Here is a 19366-nt window from a genome sequence, read left to right on the forward strand (position 1 = left end):
CAGTACTTGTGTTGCAATAAGTGACTGCTAGTGTGTAGGTACCTCACTTTCCACAAGACCAGCAAAACACTTTCATATAGAAACTGTCTCAGTGCATTCCCTTTATAAGTCAGCTCCTTTTCTTGTAAGTGGAAATTGCTATGATCAAAATCACTGTCATTTGCCTTTGAAGCATTTTCTATAAGTTTTGCTTTGTTGTTGTTTTGTGTTTTTTTAGCTTTCTCTGGAATTGAAAAGAGAAATGAGAAGACAATTTTAGATTAGCACCTGTCTGAGAAATTCCAAAATTAGAGATTGCCATCTGGTTTGCATGATTTGTAGTATTTTAAAAATAGAACCTACCATTCTAAATGGACTTTGAGAGCTATTCTAAAATAATAATATTTAATTTAAAAACTGCTTCACCGGGATCCCTGGGTGGCGTAGCGGTTTGGCGCCTGCCTTTGGCCCAGGGCATGATCCTGGAGACCTGGGATCGAATCCCACGTCGGGCTCCTGGTACATGGAGCCTGCTTCTCCCTCTGCCTGTGTCTCTGCCTCTCTCTCTCTCTCTCTCTCTCTCTCTCTCTCTGTGACTATCATAAATAAATAAATAAATAAATAAATAAATAAATAAATAAATAAAATAAAATAAATAAAAACTGCTTCACCTATCAAGTTTTACTATCAAGCTGAAAAGAGGATAGGTAGATGTTGGTGATGTTCATTCCAAGAAGGAATGCTTCTGTAACCTCTCTGTCCTCTGATATGAACAGTTTCAAGGTCACATTTGCCATTGGTTGGACTCACATAACCTGAAGGTTCATTTTAGATTCCTCTGGGCTTCTAGTTGTTCTTTAGAATAATTTACTTAGGTCAGGCCTAAAATATTCAACCACGTTAGCTCTTAAGATACCTGAATTGGTCTGAGGTCATCCCTAAAGTGGGGGTACTTTCAATTTTGACTGATATTGGCCACAACCAATGCTAAAGATTCAGAGAACATATAAAAAGCATCAAGGCCATTGTCAGAAAATTGAAACTAAAACTGTAATTTGCCTTAAAAATTGGATGTGGAGGAAGGTAAATAAATGCATCTGAAAAACCAGTAGAATGTTAATTGTTGTAAACCTTTTGGAAAGCATTTAATGATATGTATTATAAACTTTTTAAAACTACCTACCCTTTGACCTAGAAATTTCATTCACTGAAATCTTTCCTGAAGAAATAATCAGATACCCCAGCAAATATTTGCATATTTAATACAATGGGTGATAGAGTAAAGTAAAATAAAGCAAGTACAGGCACTGAAGCCAGGTTGCCTCAATTTAAATCCTGGTTGTCCTACTTACTACTAATATAGCCTCGTATTTTTCTGAGTTTCTCCATCTGTAAATAGAATACTCTCCCACACATAGAAATCCCTATAAGGAGAGAATAGTAATTCCCTCCAGTATCTGTTAGCTACCACAACAATGCTGCATAACAAATTTCCCCCAAAACTCAGTGACATCTAATGAGCATCCGATGAACATCAGTGACTTCTAATGTGTAATCACATCTGCTGGTCAGCTGGTATGCAGCTGTTTTGGGCTGCACTTTATTCCAGACCATGCTATTGGTTCAAGTGAGCTATGGATTGGTGGCTTACCAGGGACTGGTCTCCTGGCAGTGTCTGAAATAGAAGGCAGCAGCCCAATTATATGCTTTCCTTTGCATGGCATCTACTAACGGACATTGGCCAAAGCAAGTCACATGGCCAAGCCCAACATCAGTAAGACAGGGAAAGTGAAGCAGGGGGAGGGAATAAATATTTGTAACGCAAGGGTTGACATAGTATTTCTATAAAGAACCAGATAGTAAATATTTCTGGCTTTGCTGGCCTACAGTCTCTGTTGCAACCACTCAACTGTGCTGTGATAGCATGAAAGCAGCCTTAGACAGTAAATCAGTGCATGGTGTGGCTGTGTTCCAATAAAAATGTATTTACAAAACCCAGTGGCAGATAGGATTTGGCTCATGGACTGTGGTTTTCTTACCCCTAACCAATTTATCACATTGAATCATAGAGTTTTTGTGAAGATTAAGGAAATTTTTTTTTTTTTTTTTTAACATATTTTTTTTTTTTTAATTTTTATTTATTTATGATAGTTACAGAGAGAAAGAGAGGCAGAGACACAGGCAGAGGGAGAAGCAGGCTCCATGTACCGGGAGCCCGATGTGGGATTCGATCCTGGGTCTCCAGGATCGCGCCCTGGGCCAAAGGCAGGCGCCAAACCGCTGCGCCACCCAGGGATCCCAAGATTAAGGAAATTAATATATAGAAAGTGCTTATAACAGTTCTTGGTAGAGTAGCACTAATAAATATTGGCTCTCATTAATAGTGTTGTTATTGCTATTATTATAGCACAATATGAGAAATAAAACGGTCTAACAATAGAGATAGGGTGAAATAATTTATGGCACATCCATACTCTAAAATGTTATACATTAATTTAAATTTCATATTTTTTAATTATCAAGACTATTTAATGGCCTAGGTATATGTTTGTAGTATGTTAAGTGAAAGACACATTTTTCTTAAAAAAAAAAGTATATTTTTTATACGTACATAGAAAACAATCAGGAAAAGAATATACCAAACTGAATCATTTACTTTTTTTCTTTTTTGTTTTTGTTTTTTTTGAGATTATGATTGATGTATATCATGGTATTAGTTTTAAGTGTACAACACAATGATTTTATTATGTTGCATAATGATTTGCAATATATATATATATATATATATATATAGTGCAGAATTATCACTACTGTATGTTTATTTAACATCTACCGCCACACCTAGTTACAACTTTTTTCTTGTGATAAGAACTTAATTTTTAAATTTTATTTTAAATTCCAATAGAGTTAACATCCAGTATTACATTAGTTTCAGGTGTACAATGTGATTCAACAATTCCATACTTCTCCCAGTGCTTATCGCAAGTGCCCTCCTTAATCCCCATCTTGTGATAAGAACCTTTATAGTCTATTCTTAGCAACTTTCAGATATACAATACAGAATTAACTATATTCACCATGCTGTACATTACATCCCCACGACTACTTATAACTGGAATTACATAATTCTTTACTGCCTATTTTCTTTTTTTTTTCTTAAGATTTTATTTATTCATGAGAGACACACAGAGAGAGGCAGAGACAGACAGAGGGAGAAGCAGGCTCCCTGTGGGGAGCCCAGTGTGGTACTCGATCCCAGGACCCCAGGATCACAACCTGAGCCAAAGGCAGACGCTCAACCACTGAGCTACCCAAGCATCCTTTACTGTCCATTTTCTTTCCTATACTAGACATGTACTGTTTTCTGGTTTTAATGTACTTTGATGGCAAAAAAAAAAAATAGAATCTGGGTCCATTGAGGACTCTTCTAACTCTGATATAGTTTCTATTTTATATGTCAGTTACATTTTAATTGCTTAACAAATTAAAAGTTTACCCTCAGAGATGTCTGATTAGAATGGATTTTGTGGACACTCTAACCTGTTGTATTTTTAACTAAGGAGAAATTGTTCTGCTCTAGGGCTCCTAGAAAACTGTGGCAGGGTACCAACCAATGAGAAGAGAATCCCCACACCGTCTCTCTGGTCATAGGAACAGTAGCTCCTTTCAGACTACATTCCCAGAGCAGCCACAGTCCTTTCAGTGATAAAAGGCAGAATGTTGTTGTACAGAGGTGAACAACAACACCCCTTCTCTGGCCACCCCAATGTTTGAACATACACAACGCTTTTCTCATGTATCAGAGGGAGATTAGGCTTTAATATTTAATTGCCACTGTGCCTAGAAGTCCCATAAATAAATACTGTAAAGGGAAGCTAGAGAACGCAGCAGTTCATCAATATCACAAAATATTAACTAAAACTAATTTTTTTTTTAATTTTTTTTAAATTTTTATTTATTTATGATAGTCACAGAGAGAGAGAGAGAGAGAGGCAGAGACACAGGCAGAGGGAGAAGCAGGCTCCATGCACCGGGAGCCCGACGTGGGACTCGATCCCGGGTCTCCAGGATCGCGCCCTGGGCCAAAGGCAGGCGCCAAACCGCTGCGCCACCCAGGGATCCCCTAAAACTAATTTCTTTTTAAGAACCCTTTACAATAATCAACTTTCATTTAAATTATAAACAGCCTCTGGATTCTCCGAGAGAATCCAAGATTCTAAACTGTATTAAAAATTGGGTTGTATAACCTTAGATATAACTATTTCAAATAAAATTTGCTCTAGAATGTGCTTTAGAATCTGAACTTTAGGGATCCCTGGGTGGCACAGGGGTTTGGCGCCTGCCTTTGGCCCAGGGCGCGATCCTGGAGACCTGGGATCGAATCCCACGTCGGGCTCCCGGTGCATGGAGCCTGCTTCTCCCTCTGCCTGTGTCTCTGCCTCTCTCTCTCTCTCTCTCTCTCTCTCTCAGTGTGTGTGACTATCATAAATTAAAAAAAAAAAAAAAAAGAATCTGAACTTTAAAGGAACGGTGGGCAGCCCCGGTGGCCCAGCAGTTTAGCGCCACCTTTGGCCCGGAGTATGATCCTGGAGACCCAGGATCGAGTCCCACATCAGGCTACCTGCATGGAGCCTGCTTCTCCCTCTGCCTATGTCTCTGCCTCTCTCTCTGTGTGTGTCTGTCATGAATAAATAAATAAAACCTTTTTTAAAAATTTATAGGGATCCCTGGGTGGCGCAGCAGTTTGGCGCCTGCCTTTGGCCCCGGGGCGAGATCCTGGAGACTTGGGATCGAATCCCACATCGGGCTCCCAGTGCATGGAGCCTGCTTCTCCCTCTGCCTGTGTCTCTGCCTCTCTGTCTCTCTCTGTGTGACTCTCATGAATAAATAAAATCTTAAAAATAAAAAAATAAATAAAAAATAAAACATTTATAAAGGAACTGTGCCTTTTAATCTTTGGGTTTCAGTAAAGCCTAGCCAACCTTTATTTTTAGTAAGTGAATTGTTAGTGAATTTAAGTGCCAACTAGGATTCCCATTTAAGATTTGTATGTGACGGGGATCCCTGGGTGGCTCAGCGGTTTAGCGCCTGCCTTTGGCCCAGGACACGATCCTGGAGTCCCAGGATCGAGTCCCACGTCTGTCTCCCGGCATGGAACCTGCTCTGCCTGCGCCTCTCTCTCTCTCTCTCTCTCTCTGTCTATCATAAATAAATAAATAAATCTTAAAAAAAAAAAGATTTGTATGTGACTACTGTATGTTTCAGTAAGCTCTAGACTCAGTATGGTACCTTAGGCCTACTAAAAAGGGAAAACAGACACCTGATTTTCCCATTTTAGGTACCAGAATCTTAAATAAAATAATAAGATAATGTGAATGCTAAACAGAAATCTATCTATAACTGTATCTCAAGTAGCTCTTTAATTTGGGACTTTGCATATATAAGCTCAAGATCTGTTGGTAGTTTTTGAGCTCATGATATGAAATGAGAGCTATGTTCAGTCAACTTAAATATTTACAACTACACTACTATTAATGGATTTAACTGCAGTTTCCATTTCTTACCCACTAAGGAATAAAGGAGAGCCCTTAATTAAAGTGGCCAAAAAAATGATCTCCCTTCTGGCTAGGACCTCCATATTGCTTTTCTTCTCACCCCTAGACCCTTCTTTGCTGAACCTATTCTGCAGATGTAGCTAGTCTCCAGACATGACCCCTTAGTGAACCATGCCTTCTGGTATTCTTGCCTTTAGGAAGTACCCCCTATATTCAATCTGGTCTGGCCCTGTGTTACCATAAGAGTGGGGCAAAAATGACACAGCTTCCATCTTGGTCTCTGGGAACATGTGTTCTGTGGTTAGTCAGCCATCATGTAAGAAGTCTGACTACTGACCGTGAGCACCATGCCCTGAAGAAGTCCAGCTAGTCACAGGAAGCTGTTCCAGCTCTTCCAGCTGAGAGGTCTATGTCCTTCGCATGCCTTCAGCCCTGATCACAAATGCATGAAAAACTTGAGAGAACTGACCAGCTGAGTCAGTCAACCCTCAGAACCATGAGAGATGGAAATCATTGTTGTAAACCACAAAATTATGGGGTAGGATGTTATATAGCAAGAGAAAATTGGAACACTTTGCTTTCTTAACCCCTGTCTTTCTGCACTGTTATGTTGAAGAATCCCACGACTGAGTTAATTTGTGGTTGCAAATGCTAATATTACTTTTATGTAGAGTGCTAATAGAGGCTACACTTCCCTCCCACATGCTTTTTTTTTTTTTTTTTAAGATTTTATTTATTTGAGAGAGGGAGGAAAGTAGGGGGAGAGAGAGAGAACACAAGCAGGAGGAAGGGCAGAGGGAGAAGCAGGATCCCCGCTGAGCAGAGAGCCCAAAGCAGGGCTCAATCCCAGGATCCTGGGACCCAGACACAGAGCCAAAGGCAGATGCTCTAGCGTCGGAACCACCCAGGCACCCCTCCCTCCCACATGCTTTGTAATATGCTGGCTCTCCACTTTTTCATAAAAAATAGGAGTCTTACAGATCCTGTAGATATATTTTTAAATAGATGTGCTAAGCACCTACATGCAAATACGTAGGGGTTTTCTGATTAAAATAGTAATATAGGGATGCCTGGGTGGCTCAGTGGTTGAGCGTCTGCCTTAAGCTCAGGGCATGATCCTGGAGTCCCGGGGTTGAGTCCTGCATGGGGCTTCCTACGGGAAGCCAGCTTCTCCCTCTGCCTATGTCTCTGCCTCTCTCTCTCTGTATCTCTAATGAAAAAAATCTTTACAAAAATAAAATAGTAATATATTTATTATGGAAACCTGTGTAATAGAAAATAAAAATAAAAATCATTAATGATCCCGCCACTCTTGACATTTTTGAGATAACTACTCTTGACATTCTGGTTTATTTCCTTACAGTTTCTACAGTCTATTGGCGACTTTTTCTTTTCTTTTAAAAAGCAAAATTGGGAACATATCATACATGCTGTTTTGAAAACTGATTTTTTTCACTTACTGTATTACGAATATTTTTCCATACTTTGACACTTGTTTGAAATAGTAAGGTACCGTTCACACTAGCCACAGACCTAAGGACCAACCCATGCAATTAATTCCCCAGGTGTTCTTGCATTTTCATGCCATCGGCCTCAGAAGCATAAGAAATATGAACCAGCATTCAGAGAAAATGTAAAAATTATCTACTCCTTACTGGAATTTTTTTTCTGTAAGAAAATCAAAACAGAGAATATGCTCATGCAAATATATAAATAAAATAAAACTTTTAGAATTTAGATCAGAAAACAACTAGGATTCATCCTGTAAATATGAAAATTCACATCTTAGATAAAGAATGCTTAAAAAACTATTAGACTAATACTGCTGTTTTACAAGGAATTCTCTAAAAGTTTTGTCATAAAAATAAGCATTTTCATGCTTAAGACAAGCTGGGGAGCATAGGCATTTTTAGAACCTTTCTTTTCACTATTTTTAAGATATAAAAACCCAAGGTTTTCCTTGTTTGGAATGACATGAAAGGTCTTTTTTAATGCTTCTTTGAATATCGTCTTTTGATGTTTGTGAAAGTTAGCACTAGGATAGTTTACATTTGGTACATTTAAACATTCTTCTGAATGGTTTTCCAATAGCCTCCAGCTAATAATGAGACACCTTTTTAATAAAGGTACAGGATCCATTCCAAATAAAGTTTATCTGCATGTACTGTGGCATACAGTAAATATTTACCCTATTAAATGGTTTCTTCATATTTCTGTTTCTCATAGCTAGCATATTTTTCAAAAGTACTATTACTATAAATAGAATGTATTTAAAGAAAAGGGTAAAAGTTATATCTGGGGACATTTATCCATAATTTTAACTCTAGTTTTATCAGCCAGCCAGGTTAGTCCTACCAAATATTTAGTAAAAATTACCCAGCTGCAATGTTGTCAATATAACAATAAGGAAAAAAAATATTTTCAAAAATTATTTCAGAGTAATAGTAATTGAAAAACTTTGAATAAAAAGACAAACGTATCTCTCAGCTTTTTCTTTGATATGATGAATGATAAGATGATTGTATTTCAGTTTGTGCAAGTCAAAACAATCAATTTGTTATGTTTTCTGAATGTTCAAGTCCACTAAATATGTTAACAAAATATGTGTGGGTAAAAGTAAAGATATGATATTTTTTCCCTACTTCTCAAAATTAAGAACATCTGTGTGGAGAGTAGTCAAGGATAAAGCAAACAGGACCATGTGCTTTATGTTTACATAAGATGTTGAGTATAAAAAAAGATAAGTAATGGAAGTAGTCTTAAATTTTAATGTATTTCCCCTTTATGCCTGTTTTTAAAACTTAATATAAAATTCTTCAAATAAGATCAAAGGTTTCCAGATTTCTTTTGAAATAAAAAGTTATCACAATGAGATCAAGCAATATAGAAAAGAATAAAAACCATCACTGTTCTTTAGAGTGGAGTTGGTAGAGAAAGTTTGCTTCATTATTTATAGATTTGCCATCTCCAGTGATTTTTCTCTAATATACTGCTAATCATTTACTCTAGTCATAAAGAATTACTTCTGTTATTTCCAGACAGATGTTATATTTTTCTAATTAGTAGTAGTTGATACCTTAAAGGCTAATTGAATATAAAATGACAATGTAATATAATTTTGATTCTTTCCATTTTTGTTTTCATTTTACAATGTAACCATAATGCAAGATTTCTCACCCTTAGCACTATTGACATTGGGGTCAGATAATTCTTTGCTGTGGGAGGTTCTTCTGTGCATTGCAGGATGTTTAGCAAAGTCTCTGGCCTCTACCCACAAGATACTAGTAGCATTCCCCAGTTGAGAAATAAATAGTCATGAAACAAACAATGTCACCAGACATTGCCAGGTGTCCCCTAGGGGGCAAAAGCAGTTCCTTGAGAATCACCGCCATAGCATATTTACTAAAATTCTTTTTTTTAAGATTTTATTTAATTATTTGAGAGAGAGAGCACAAGCAAGGGGAGGAGTGGTTGGAGAAGCAGACTCCCCGCTGAGCAGGGAGCCCGATGCGATATGGGGCTCCATCCCAGGACCCCGGAATCATGACCTGAGCTGAAGGCAAACACTTAACCGACTGAGCCACCCAGGCACCCCTTGCTAAAATTCTTATCATGCTTCTCAGGAGCATAATTTGGAATAAAGCAATGTACCATTAGTAGCTAGGCACAAAATTGAAACAGAAACTGCTAGGCATTATTTTGGATAGTTCAGCATAAATAAAACGATCACATTTCTTAATCAAAGACTGGATTGTCTAGGTAATTGGTACAGAACAGACCACTGGAAACATTTTAGTGATTACCTCACAGGAAAATAAAATTAGTTAATAGCTAGAAATGTCATTTACGGCTGTTTTTCTTCAATCATTATTTTAAAATGTGAAGCAGTGGGATCTGCAGATATTAGAGGACACATGAAGGTTCTTGTAACTATTTTGTGTTACCTCTAAATCACAGTGATTTTCCATGGCGTGCTGGAATAAAAACGTCTCACTCCTTTTGTCATTATGTCTACAACGGTGATGCCCAGTGCCCTAGTGGGAATGCCATTAATCTAAGTTCCTCTTCAAAATTTTTGGCATTCAGTACCATGACAAGCGCTCAGCAGGCACGCTGGTTCACAGAGTGTTTTTCAGTTTAAACATATGCCAGAGAAAATCAGAAAATGTAGCTATTTGAGAGATACAGAAAAATAACAATGATTTCAAATTTTATTAGGTTTAATATGCAGGAGAGAGAAATATACAAAAGCCTTAATTGTCTATACATAATTAAGCTTAATATGCACTTGAAAGCATCTTACAATAGCTTTACTGAACATGTATACAAAAACCTGAAAAGAAATGATTGATAGAGGGCAGTTAACATCTCTAGATTGCTTAAGGTAGTGTCAAGAAGAAGGTAAGACAGGACCAGATCCTGAATACTGGGAAAAAGCCCTCTTCACTAGGTCTGTGTTTTCCTTTACTCTGGGACACATACCTGCAGCAGAGCAAGGCAGGAAGAGGAAAAAGGATATAGCATGTCTTCCTTGATTCTTTTCAAAATGAATTGAACCCATCTTGTTTTAAAATCCTGCCTCAAGGAGCGCCTGGGTGGCTCAATCGGTGACTCTTAGTTCTAGCTCAGGTCACAATGGAGATGGAGCCCCACATGGAGCCACAGCAAGTTCAGCATGGAATTGGCTTGAGATTCTCTCCCTCGGCCTCTCCCTCTCTCTCTGCCCCTCCCCCTTGCTCACACATGCTTGCTGGCTCTCTCTCTCAAATAAATAAAATCTTTTAAAAAAAAGAAACCCTGCCTCAAAAAAAAAAAAAAACCCTATAAAACATTCATATTATATTGGACTTCAAAAACTAAAATCACGTTATGCTGTGGTCCTTTAAGTGACCCTCTGAACTATTGGGCCCTTGTAGGGTAGATTTATAATTTGTTCTTTTTTTTTTTTTTTTTTTTTTTTTTTTTGCTTAATTTGTTCTTATAACTAGAGATTGTTTTGTTTTAAAGAGAGAGAGAGCTCAAGCATGAGCAGTGGAGGTAGGGAGGGTAGGTGGGTAGAGGAGGCGCAGAGGGAGAGGGAAAGGGAGAGAGAAAATCTTAAGCAGGCTCCACGCCCAGCACAGAGCCCCACTTGAGGCTTGATCTCACGATCCTAAAATCATGACATGAGTGGAAATCAACCCCTAACTAACTAGGCCATCCAGGTGCCCCAATAACTAGAGATGTTCTTAAAATGCCTAAGACAATAACAATAATAGACAAAACAGACAACCAATAAATAGCGGCTGGATGAATGTATGGGAAGTGTAGAAGTACGCCTTATTGTGTAACATTAAAAATTTTACATCAGTAGAAAAAAACATACACAATAGAAGGTATGCATGCACCCATCACTCAGCTTGAAAATTATCAACTCATCGCCAGTCTTGCTTCAACTATACCCCACCTACTTTTCTCTTGAATGTTGTTTTGAAGAAAATTCTGAATATATCACTTCATTCATAAATATTTCAATGTCTATCTCTAAAATATTGGGCTCTTTAAAAATTATGTTATCATGCCTGAAAAATTGAAACAATTTCTTAATAACATCAGATATCCTGTCTTCAAATTTTCAATTGTCTCATAAATGTCATTTTTTTTTACAGTTTTTCATTGGAATCAGGACTCAGAAAAGATCCACAGATTGCGATTATTTGATATATTTCTTAAATATTTTTTAGTCTTCAATTTCCCCCATCTTCTCCTTATTTTCTCCCCTGTAACTTATGTGTTGGAGAACTGGGTTGTTTGTATTGCATTTTCCACAGCCTGGAGTCTGCTGATTATATTCTAATAGTGTCACTTACTGACACTATTAGACTGACACTATTAGACACACTTACTGACACTTACTGAAGGATCACTTATACTCCTCTGTCTCCTGGATTTCCAGTAAACTTGTAGTTGGAGCTGAAGCCTTAATCAGATTCAGATTCAGTTTTCTTTTTACGAGTCCAAAAAGACGGTGGTGGCTAAATCATAGTGAAAGCTTTCTTGGCTTTTTGCTGAGGTCCTTGCAAATTGATTTAGCTAATATTTGTTGGGTATTTTGCATGTGCCTAGCAATGTGCTTATGTTCTATAGGCATTACATCATTTAGTCATCTTTAAGCTTCATAATACTGGCACATGTCAATTTCTGTCTGATGACTAGACACTCTTTAGTAGGGCCAAGTAATCTTAAGTGTCTTTCAAACAAACCCCTCAGTGTATATCCCATTGTCATTTATGTGATTTAATTTAGAATTCTGTCAATTTTCTTATTACTGGATCATTTAGAGCTATACAAATATACCTTGCATTAAAGGCATTTTTTATATTTTAATAATAAAGCTCAAAGACCTGTTACTTCTCTGTGAATTCGTTGTACTCAAGCTTTTCGGTACCGGAATTCACCATCTGTTAATCTCACAGACACAGATTATCTAAATCACAAATAGAGCCAACAGAATTCAGTATTTCCTGGGTCTCTTTTTCCTTTGCACTCATTGTCTTCTGCAGGTGCACTTAGGTCTCTTTCATCTCTCTGCTTTCTTTGCATGCTCACAGTGCTCACAGTATCCTACTGTTACCCAGTGTGAGAAACTGGCTCCTGGTTGTAAAAGCAAAAGTAGCTTTTCATTATTTGTTTACATATCTGTAATTTATTCTGTTCAATTATCTCCATACCCTGCAAATTTACCATTTATAAAACCAGACCATTGGAGATCCAGACTTAAAAAATAAATGTCCAATTATCTTGACCAACTGACACTTTTGAGGATTAAACTGTTTGATATGTTGTTGTTGGAGAAAAGGCAGTAACCAGCCCAAATTGCAATTAGATAGCGAAGAACAGGGAGCAGAACAAAGCAAAGAGGATCCCATTGTGTGGCTTCATAAGCTGACACAAGAAGAATAATTTATTCTTTATATATCTTAACCCTTCTTCTCCAATCATTTTTCCTTTTATAGTTGCAACAACATTCTCCTCGAGCTTCCAGAATATCTATTAGGTGAAGCGTTTGGTTGGTTGAATGGAAGGAATGTAAAGCCTTGGTGAATACGACAGAGAAAAAGGAATGAGCAGGAGGTTTAATTTCTTATTCTGGTTACACTTCACTGTGAGACATTAAACAACTGGCCAAATTCTCTGTCTTTATTTCTTTAAAACAAAATTATTTTTATACTGATTATCCATAAAGAACTTTAAAAATCTTATTTGAAATCATCTCCTGTAAGCTCATAGTAAGTAGGAATTGTGTATTCCTTTACCTGACCTCAAGGAGTTCCCAGGGAAACATGGTGCACGTGCTCATGCTTCATAAGTAGCTTTCCATTCTGGTGGTATTTGAAAGGTTATACATTTTAAAGGGTATTTTGTTCCTTTTTCCTTGGCAGGATGGAGGAGCTTCCTTTTCTGAGACCAGTGCTGTTTGGACTCCGTGAAAGTACACTTTGTTCTAGTAGAATTGCCATGTGAAAGCCTAGAATATATATTGAGTTCTTCCAAAAGGGGGGGAGGAAATCATGTTCTAGGACAATGAATGCTGACTTGGTGTTGAATGAATAATTGTTATGTGCTCTTTTACTCACAGGCTCGCTTTTCATATGTGCGGATGAAATATCTTTTCTTTTCTTGGTTGGTGGTTTTTGTTGGAAGCTGGATTATATATGTGCAATACTCTACCTATACAGAACTATGCAGAGGAAAGGACTGTAAGAAAATAATAGTAAGTATTTTTTTTTATTTCCTAGCCTATAGAAAAACTATATTAATGTTATATTTACTACTTACATACTTATTGTTTTCAAAAAGTAAAAGTTAATTTAATTCGACTCTAAAGTTGTATTGAACTTCTTAGCTTTTCATTGTGACCAAGTTAGTAGGAGTGTTTCATACCTTGAAAAATCTACACTTCAGAAATCTAAATATATAATACAGATTAGTGTGAGAGCATCCTTATTACAGAGAGGGATTCTTTTTAAAATACACTAAAAGTTTAGTTTACTCACATCACATGAGTTTTTAAACCCTTAGAGTATAAAAGTATTATTTACAGGCAACCTTTCTAGAACACGTCTTTTGAATAAATGGAGTCATTCTCAAATACCAAAAATGTATCTGAAAAGCATATTACATATGTAGTATTTTATTTCTAGCCTAATGATTGGCTATATCTTAGGAAAATTGCTCTATCAATCTAAGATTTCTAGTAGTAATTATTGCTTACATGTTTGAGGACCAGTACATTTAACTCCTTGTTTTCTTCTAATATCTTCTGATATAAATAATATTAAAACATTTTATCTGAGAATTATATTTTTGATAATGGTTGTTGGAATTCCAGTTATTTTAACTTATTAAAGATTCTGTGGTTACTCTTCACCCAGGCCAGTGGTGTCCAGGTATGTGCATATAGCAGGGAATAAGCTATCATGGCCTTAGGAACTTAACAGTCTAGCAGGGAAGAAAATGAATACAGTAAGGCATGATAATGATTACAATAGCAAGTGTTAATAGGAACATAAAACAGGACGACCTGAAGCTTTCCAAAGCTCTAAGGAAATGAAAATCAGTTTAACTCTAGGCATTCTCAATTAAGATAAGAAATTATTCCCTGGGAGTATTACAGCCTCTTAAGTAGACAAGAGAGGAAATGGATATAATAAGCAGGGAAATGAATTAGTAAAGATGAGTCCCAAATCAAGTTCAAAGGTGTCAATCTTGTATGCCCATTCCAACTGGCCATTCCAGATCCTTGAGGAATTTTTTTAAAATTTTATTTATTTGAGAGGGAGAGGGCACGTGCTCACATGAAGTGGGGAAGGGGCAGAGGGAGACAGAGAAACAGACTTCCTGCTGAGCAGGGAGCCTGACGTAGGGCTCGATCCCAGGACTCCACGATCATGATGACCTGAGCTGAAGGCAGATGCTTAACTGGCTGAGCCATCCAGGCACCCCCAGATCCTTGAGGAATTTTAAAATAGGAATGTTGGGCAACCTGGGTGGCTCAGCGGTTTAGCACCGCCTTCGGCCCAGGGTGTGACCCTGGAGTCCCAGGATCGAGTCCCACGTTGGGCTCCCGGTGTGGAGCCTGCCTTTCCCTTGGCCTGTGTCTCTGCCTCTCTCTCTCTCTGTGTGTCTCTCATGAATAAATAAATAAAATCTTTAAAAAAATAAAATAAAATGGGAATGTCTGGAGCCAGGCAATTACTGCATACTGATCAGTAATAATACAGTACTGTGAAAGTCTTCCATGCCCATTTTATAAATGAAGAAGTATGTTCACATGAAATTAATATAACATTGTATGTCAACTATACTTTAATTTAGTAAAAAACATATATATGAACTAAGAGAGAAAAGAATTTGCTTGTGATGGTGGAGCCAGAATTTGGGCCTAATCCTGCCTCTGTATAAAGCTCAGACTCTTTCTGCTACCCTTTGTCAGGGAAGGCTAGCAAAATTATAGCTTAATAAAGCTAAAAAAAAAAAAAAAAAAAAAAAGAAAAGAAAAACCTACAAAACTCACCTGCTCACCTTCGGTAAAGAAGAAAGAAGCAGGAGTTACATAATCAATTATAATAACATAAAATAACCAAAGTTATTTGAAATGTCTATTTTCCCTTTCTAGGACACTTTTCTCAAACTAGATGTCCTGGAAACATTAAAAGGTGTCCCATGGATAAAAGCTTTCTGCTCTCAGATATATTTGAAAACAGCAGATTTAAACAAAGATAAATATGTGACTTTACTGAGGACTTCCCAGGATCTTTAGTATACTAATAAGTACTGTGCATCTCCAGAAAAAGCAAATACATTTGATTAGGAAAAAAACCCATCCCACTATGACTCTCTCAGGAAGACCTATTAACATCATCTGGGGATGTTAGAAATACTAAGAGACTAAAACAAAATGAAATAGGTATGTTGTTCTTGTGTATGAATACAATAATATTCAAATTATAAGGTGTATGTTGGTGAATATTCTAAGTGAGTTATAGTTGTGAAATATTTTTTATTGTAATATTTATAATATTTTATTATTAAAGTATTTTTCATGATTTTTCTTTAATTTTATAAGAAATAGAAGCAGAATTCTAGCATAATTTAATAATTCTAATATAATAATAATTTTAGCATAATTTAATGGTTATCTTACTAAAATTTGAAAATAAGGAAAACATTTTCTGAGCCTAAAATACATCTTTTCCCTGAGACTGGCTTTAAAAAAGTTCTAGTTTCTCTGCACTTGGGAATTACGTTCTTAAAACTTAACAAAACTGGTAGTATTAAGATCCGTAGTACTAAAATAATGTTAATATTTAATAGGAATTGTGTGGCTAGAACTAAAAAGCAAGCAGAAAAAATATTTTTTAAGTACACATTAAAGCTTCAGACAGCAAAAAAAAAAAAAAAAAAAAAAAGCTTCAGACAGCTAACAAGATAGTGAGGAATTACTTGATCAAGATTTGGGAGAGGATAAGATTTGAGAGAGGTGAGCCTAGATTTGGTGAGTGTTTACTTGGGGTGTATGACCTAAAGTAGAGTTTTATGCTGGTAGGAAGTTAAAAATCTAGTCCAGGTCCTACCAAGCATGGGATCTTGGTACACCATGCTGTGGGCTGATACGCTAAAGAACTGAACCCCAACAGTAAAGGTAAGCTAAAAGAACCTCAGAGATGTGAGCTGTAGCCTCTTTTTCCCTCAGAGATGTTGCTGATACTGAGCATGAGCAGGGGTCTGAGAAACAGGACTGTATACTGGGAGAGAGCTGCTGCTAGGGACAAGAAACCAGCAAGCTTTTGTAGAAAACTAAGAGAGCCTCAAGCATACAGCCAGTTATCCTGTTGGGACATTTGCCAAATCCTAGGGTTTTACAGAATGGGAGGCCAAACATCTCATTGGAAAGTCTTTGAAAAGCAGAGCAGACATTTTGGCAGTCACACAAGATACAGCCTAGAGTTATGAACCTGCCAATGGGGGGAACCCCACTGAATTCCCAGGCTCTCTATTTAAAACCCTAGAGGGCTATGCTCTTGGAATGGAGATTAGCCAAAAATAGCTTGAGCTTTACCAGAGGCTGCAGTCCAGCCTCCATTCAGCACAGTCCCTGATTGGGTTAAGATGATCAGCTGCTGTTGTATCTGTCTACCCAAGGGAAGGGAAACTCTCTCTGGAGGCACTATGTAAAAAATTACAGGACATAGCAAAAGACAAGGTGACATGATCAAAAACCAAGAGAGAAACATGGACAATAGAATTAGAGTCACAGATGATCCAGATATTGGAGTCACCCAGAAAGGATTTTAAAATAACTGTGTTCAATAAATAGGAAGTAAGGTAAAGAAATTAAATAAAACAATAGATAATTTCAATGAAGAATTGAAAAATATTAAAAAGAATCAGAAAGACAATATGGGCAGTCCCTCAAAATGTTAAATATAGAATTACCATATAATCCAACAATTTTGCTTCTAGATATATACCCAGAAGAATTGAAAGCAGGGACTCAAGCAGATACTTGCATACCAGTGTTTATTGTAGCATTATATACAATAGCCAAATGATGGAAAGAGCCCTAACATCCATTAACGTATGAATGCATAAACAAAATACATGGAATATTATTCAACCTTTAAATAGAATGAAATTCTGATGCATGCTACAACATGGATGAACCTCAAAAACATTATGCTGAATGATATAAGCCAGACACAAAAGGAAATGTATAATTCCACTTATATGATGTACTAGAATAACAATTACATATATATTGGGAGGATGGTAAAAGGAGTTCAGATGTTTAAGATTCTTATCATATAGCCTAGTAGGTTAACACTATCAGGGGATCCCTGGGTGGCGCAGCGGTTTGGCGCCTGCCTTTGGCCCGGGGCGCCATCCTGGAGACCCGGGATCGAGTCCCACGTCGGGCTCCCGGTGCGTGGAGCCTGCCTCTCCCTCGGCCTGTGTCTCTGCCTCTCTCTCTCTCTCTCTCTCTCTCTCTCTCTGTGACTATCATAAATAAATAAAAATTGAAAAAAAATTTAAAAAAACAGTATCAGTTAATATCAGTCTATTCATATCGATTAATAAAATATCACTCAATTAGCTTTAGACTTTGCTGACTGAAAGATGTGTATTGTTATTTCTAGGATAGCCTATGGAATAGAAAAAGAGTCTATCATCTTCAAACTAATAAGGAAAAATGGAATAATAATAGAATACTCAGTTCTAAAGAAGACAAGAAAGAAAAGAAAAAGAAACATAGGCCTGAGAAGTACAAAATACATAACAAGATGATAGATATCACAAATTCAATCCCATGGGAAATAGACTCAGAGACTGAGATTGCCTGCAGGATGTTTATTGGGATGAGCTCTTGAGATTAACATCTGTGAGGGAGTGAGGAAACAGGACAGATCAGAGAAGTTAAACTGCAATATGGTGGTAACAGAGACCTCAGTTGATTCTACAGGGAACTTTGGAGCTGCGATGGCCTTGCAAAGGTCCAGGCATTTGTTTAGACCCTGTCACTGACCAGTCATTGGATACGGTTTTCTACCCTCTTCTACCCTCCCTTAAAGGGACATGATTTGGGGTAAGGCTGTATTCTAGGGCTGAGAACAAGTCCCAAAGAAAAATTCAGCTGAGAGCTGTTGACTGTACAGCTGAGAGAATGAGTGTTCCAGTTCTGGACAAGATATGGCTGGCTTGGGGATCCCTGGGTGGCTTAGTGGTTTAGCGTCTGCCTTTGGTCCAGGGTGCGATCCTGGAGTCCCGGGATCGAGTCCCATGTCAGGCTCCCGGCATGGGCCTGCTTCTCCCTCCTCCTGTGTCTCTGCCTTTCTCTCTCTCTCTCTCTCTCTCTCTCTCTCTGTCTATCATAAATAAATCTTTTAAAAAAAAAAAAGATATGGCTGGCTTACCATAGCATTGGCTGTAGTATATTTCAACCCAAATATGTTTGTAATTACATTAAATGTAAATGGACCAAATGCTTCAATTAACAAGTGAAGGTTGTCAGACTGTACTAAAATTTAAATATATATATACTTACTAGAGACTTATCTAAAATATACAGATGCAGATGGATTGAAAGTAAAGAATAGGAAAAATATTCATGCAAATATGCAAATTGTAAAAGAGGGCGATGTTTAAAGGAAAAACCATAGCCATATATATTCACATAAGTTTTATATTATGCAAACTATATCTCTTTTTAAAGTCTAAATCAGCCCTTACTGGCTTGAAATGTAATACTTTTTAAATTTGTTTCTTCTGTATTTTAGTTTTACAATGTCTGTCTAAGTAATTGGCCTTTTCACAAGTTTTGGCAATATCCACACACACTTTTTTGGTCCTGGTAATTTCTGTTTTTGGTTTTTTTTTTTAATTTCTGTTTTGAAATGTAGAGTCTAAACTGATTTTCTTTTTCCCTCTGTATTACTGCATAGGCTGTTCTCCTATTTAAGTGGACTTAAATGAACCAGAGCATATCATAAGATCACTGATTTTTCAATTTGGATATAAAAATATAAAACTGTGTTATCTTGGGACACTTGGTGGCTCAGTGGTTGAGCGTCTGCCTTGGGCTCAGGTCATGATCTGGGGATCCTGGGATCAAGTCCCACATTAGGCTTCCTGAAGGGAGCCTGCTTCTCCCTCTGCCTATGTCTCTGCCTCTCTCTGTGTGTCTCATGAATAAATAAAGTCTTTAAAAAAAAAATGGTTCTTTCTTCCCTTTTAAGTTGGCAGTTTGACTTTTAGCTTTTTCCTAGTTCTTTTTTTTCCCTATTTTTAATCAT

General features: G+C 37.2%; 1 protein-coding gene across 2 annotated transcripts in view; it reads left to right on the plus strand.

The window, feature by feature from the left end:
• The window catches only part of DIPK1A (divergent protein kinase domain 1A), a 113144-nt gene that overhangs the window by 67470 nt on the left and 26308 nt on the right, over positions 1 to 19366 (plus strand). For both annotated transcript variants that reach the window (XM_025417630.3, XM_025417631.3), the window contains exon 2: positions 13153 to 13287. In XM_025417630.3, coding sequence (XP_025273415.1) covers positions 13153 to 13287 — 135 coding nt within the window. The remainder of the gene's footprint in view (positions 1 to 13152; positions 13288 to 19366) is intronic.

This window comes from Canis lupus, chromosome 6 (genome assembly GCF_003254725.2).
Source record: "Canis lupus dingo isolate Sandy chromosome 6, ASM325472v2, whole genome shotgun sequence".
In the NCBI taxonomy this organism is placed as follows: Eukaryota; Metazoa; Chordata; class Mammalia; order Carnivora; family Canidae; genus Canis; species Canis lupus.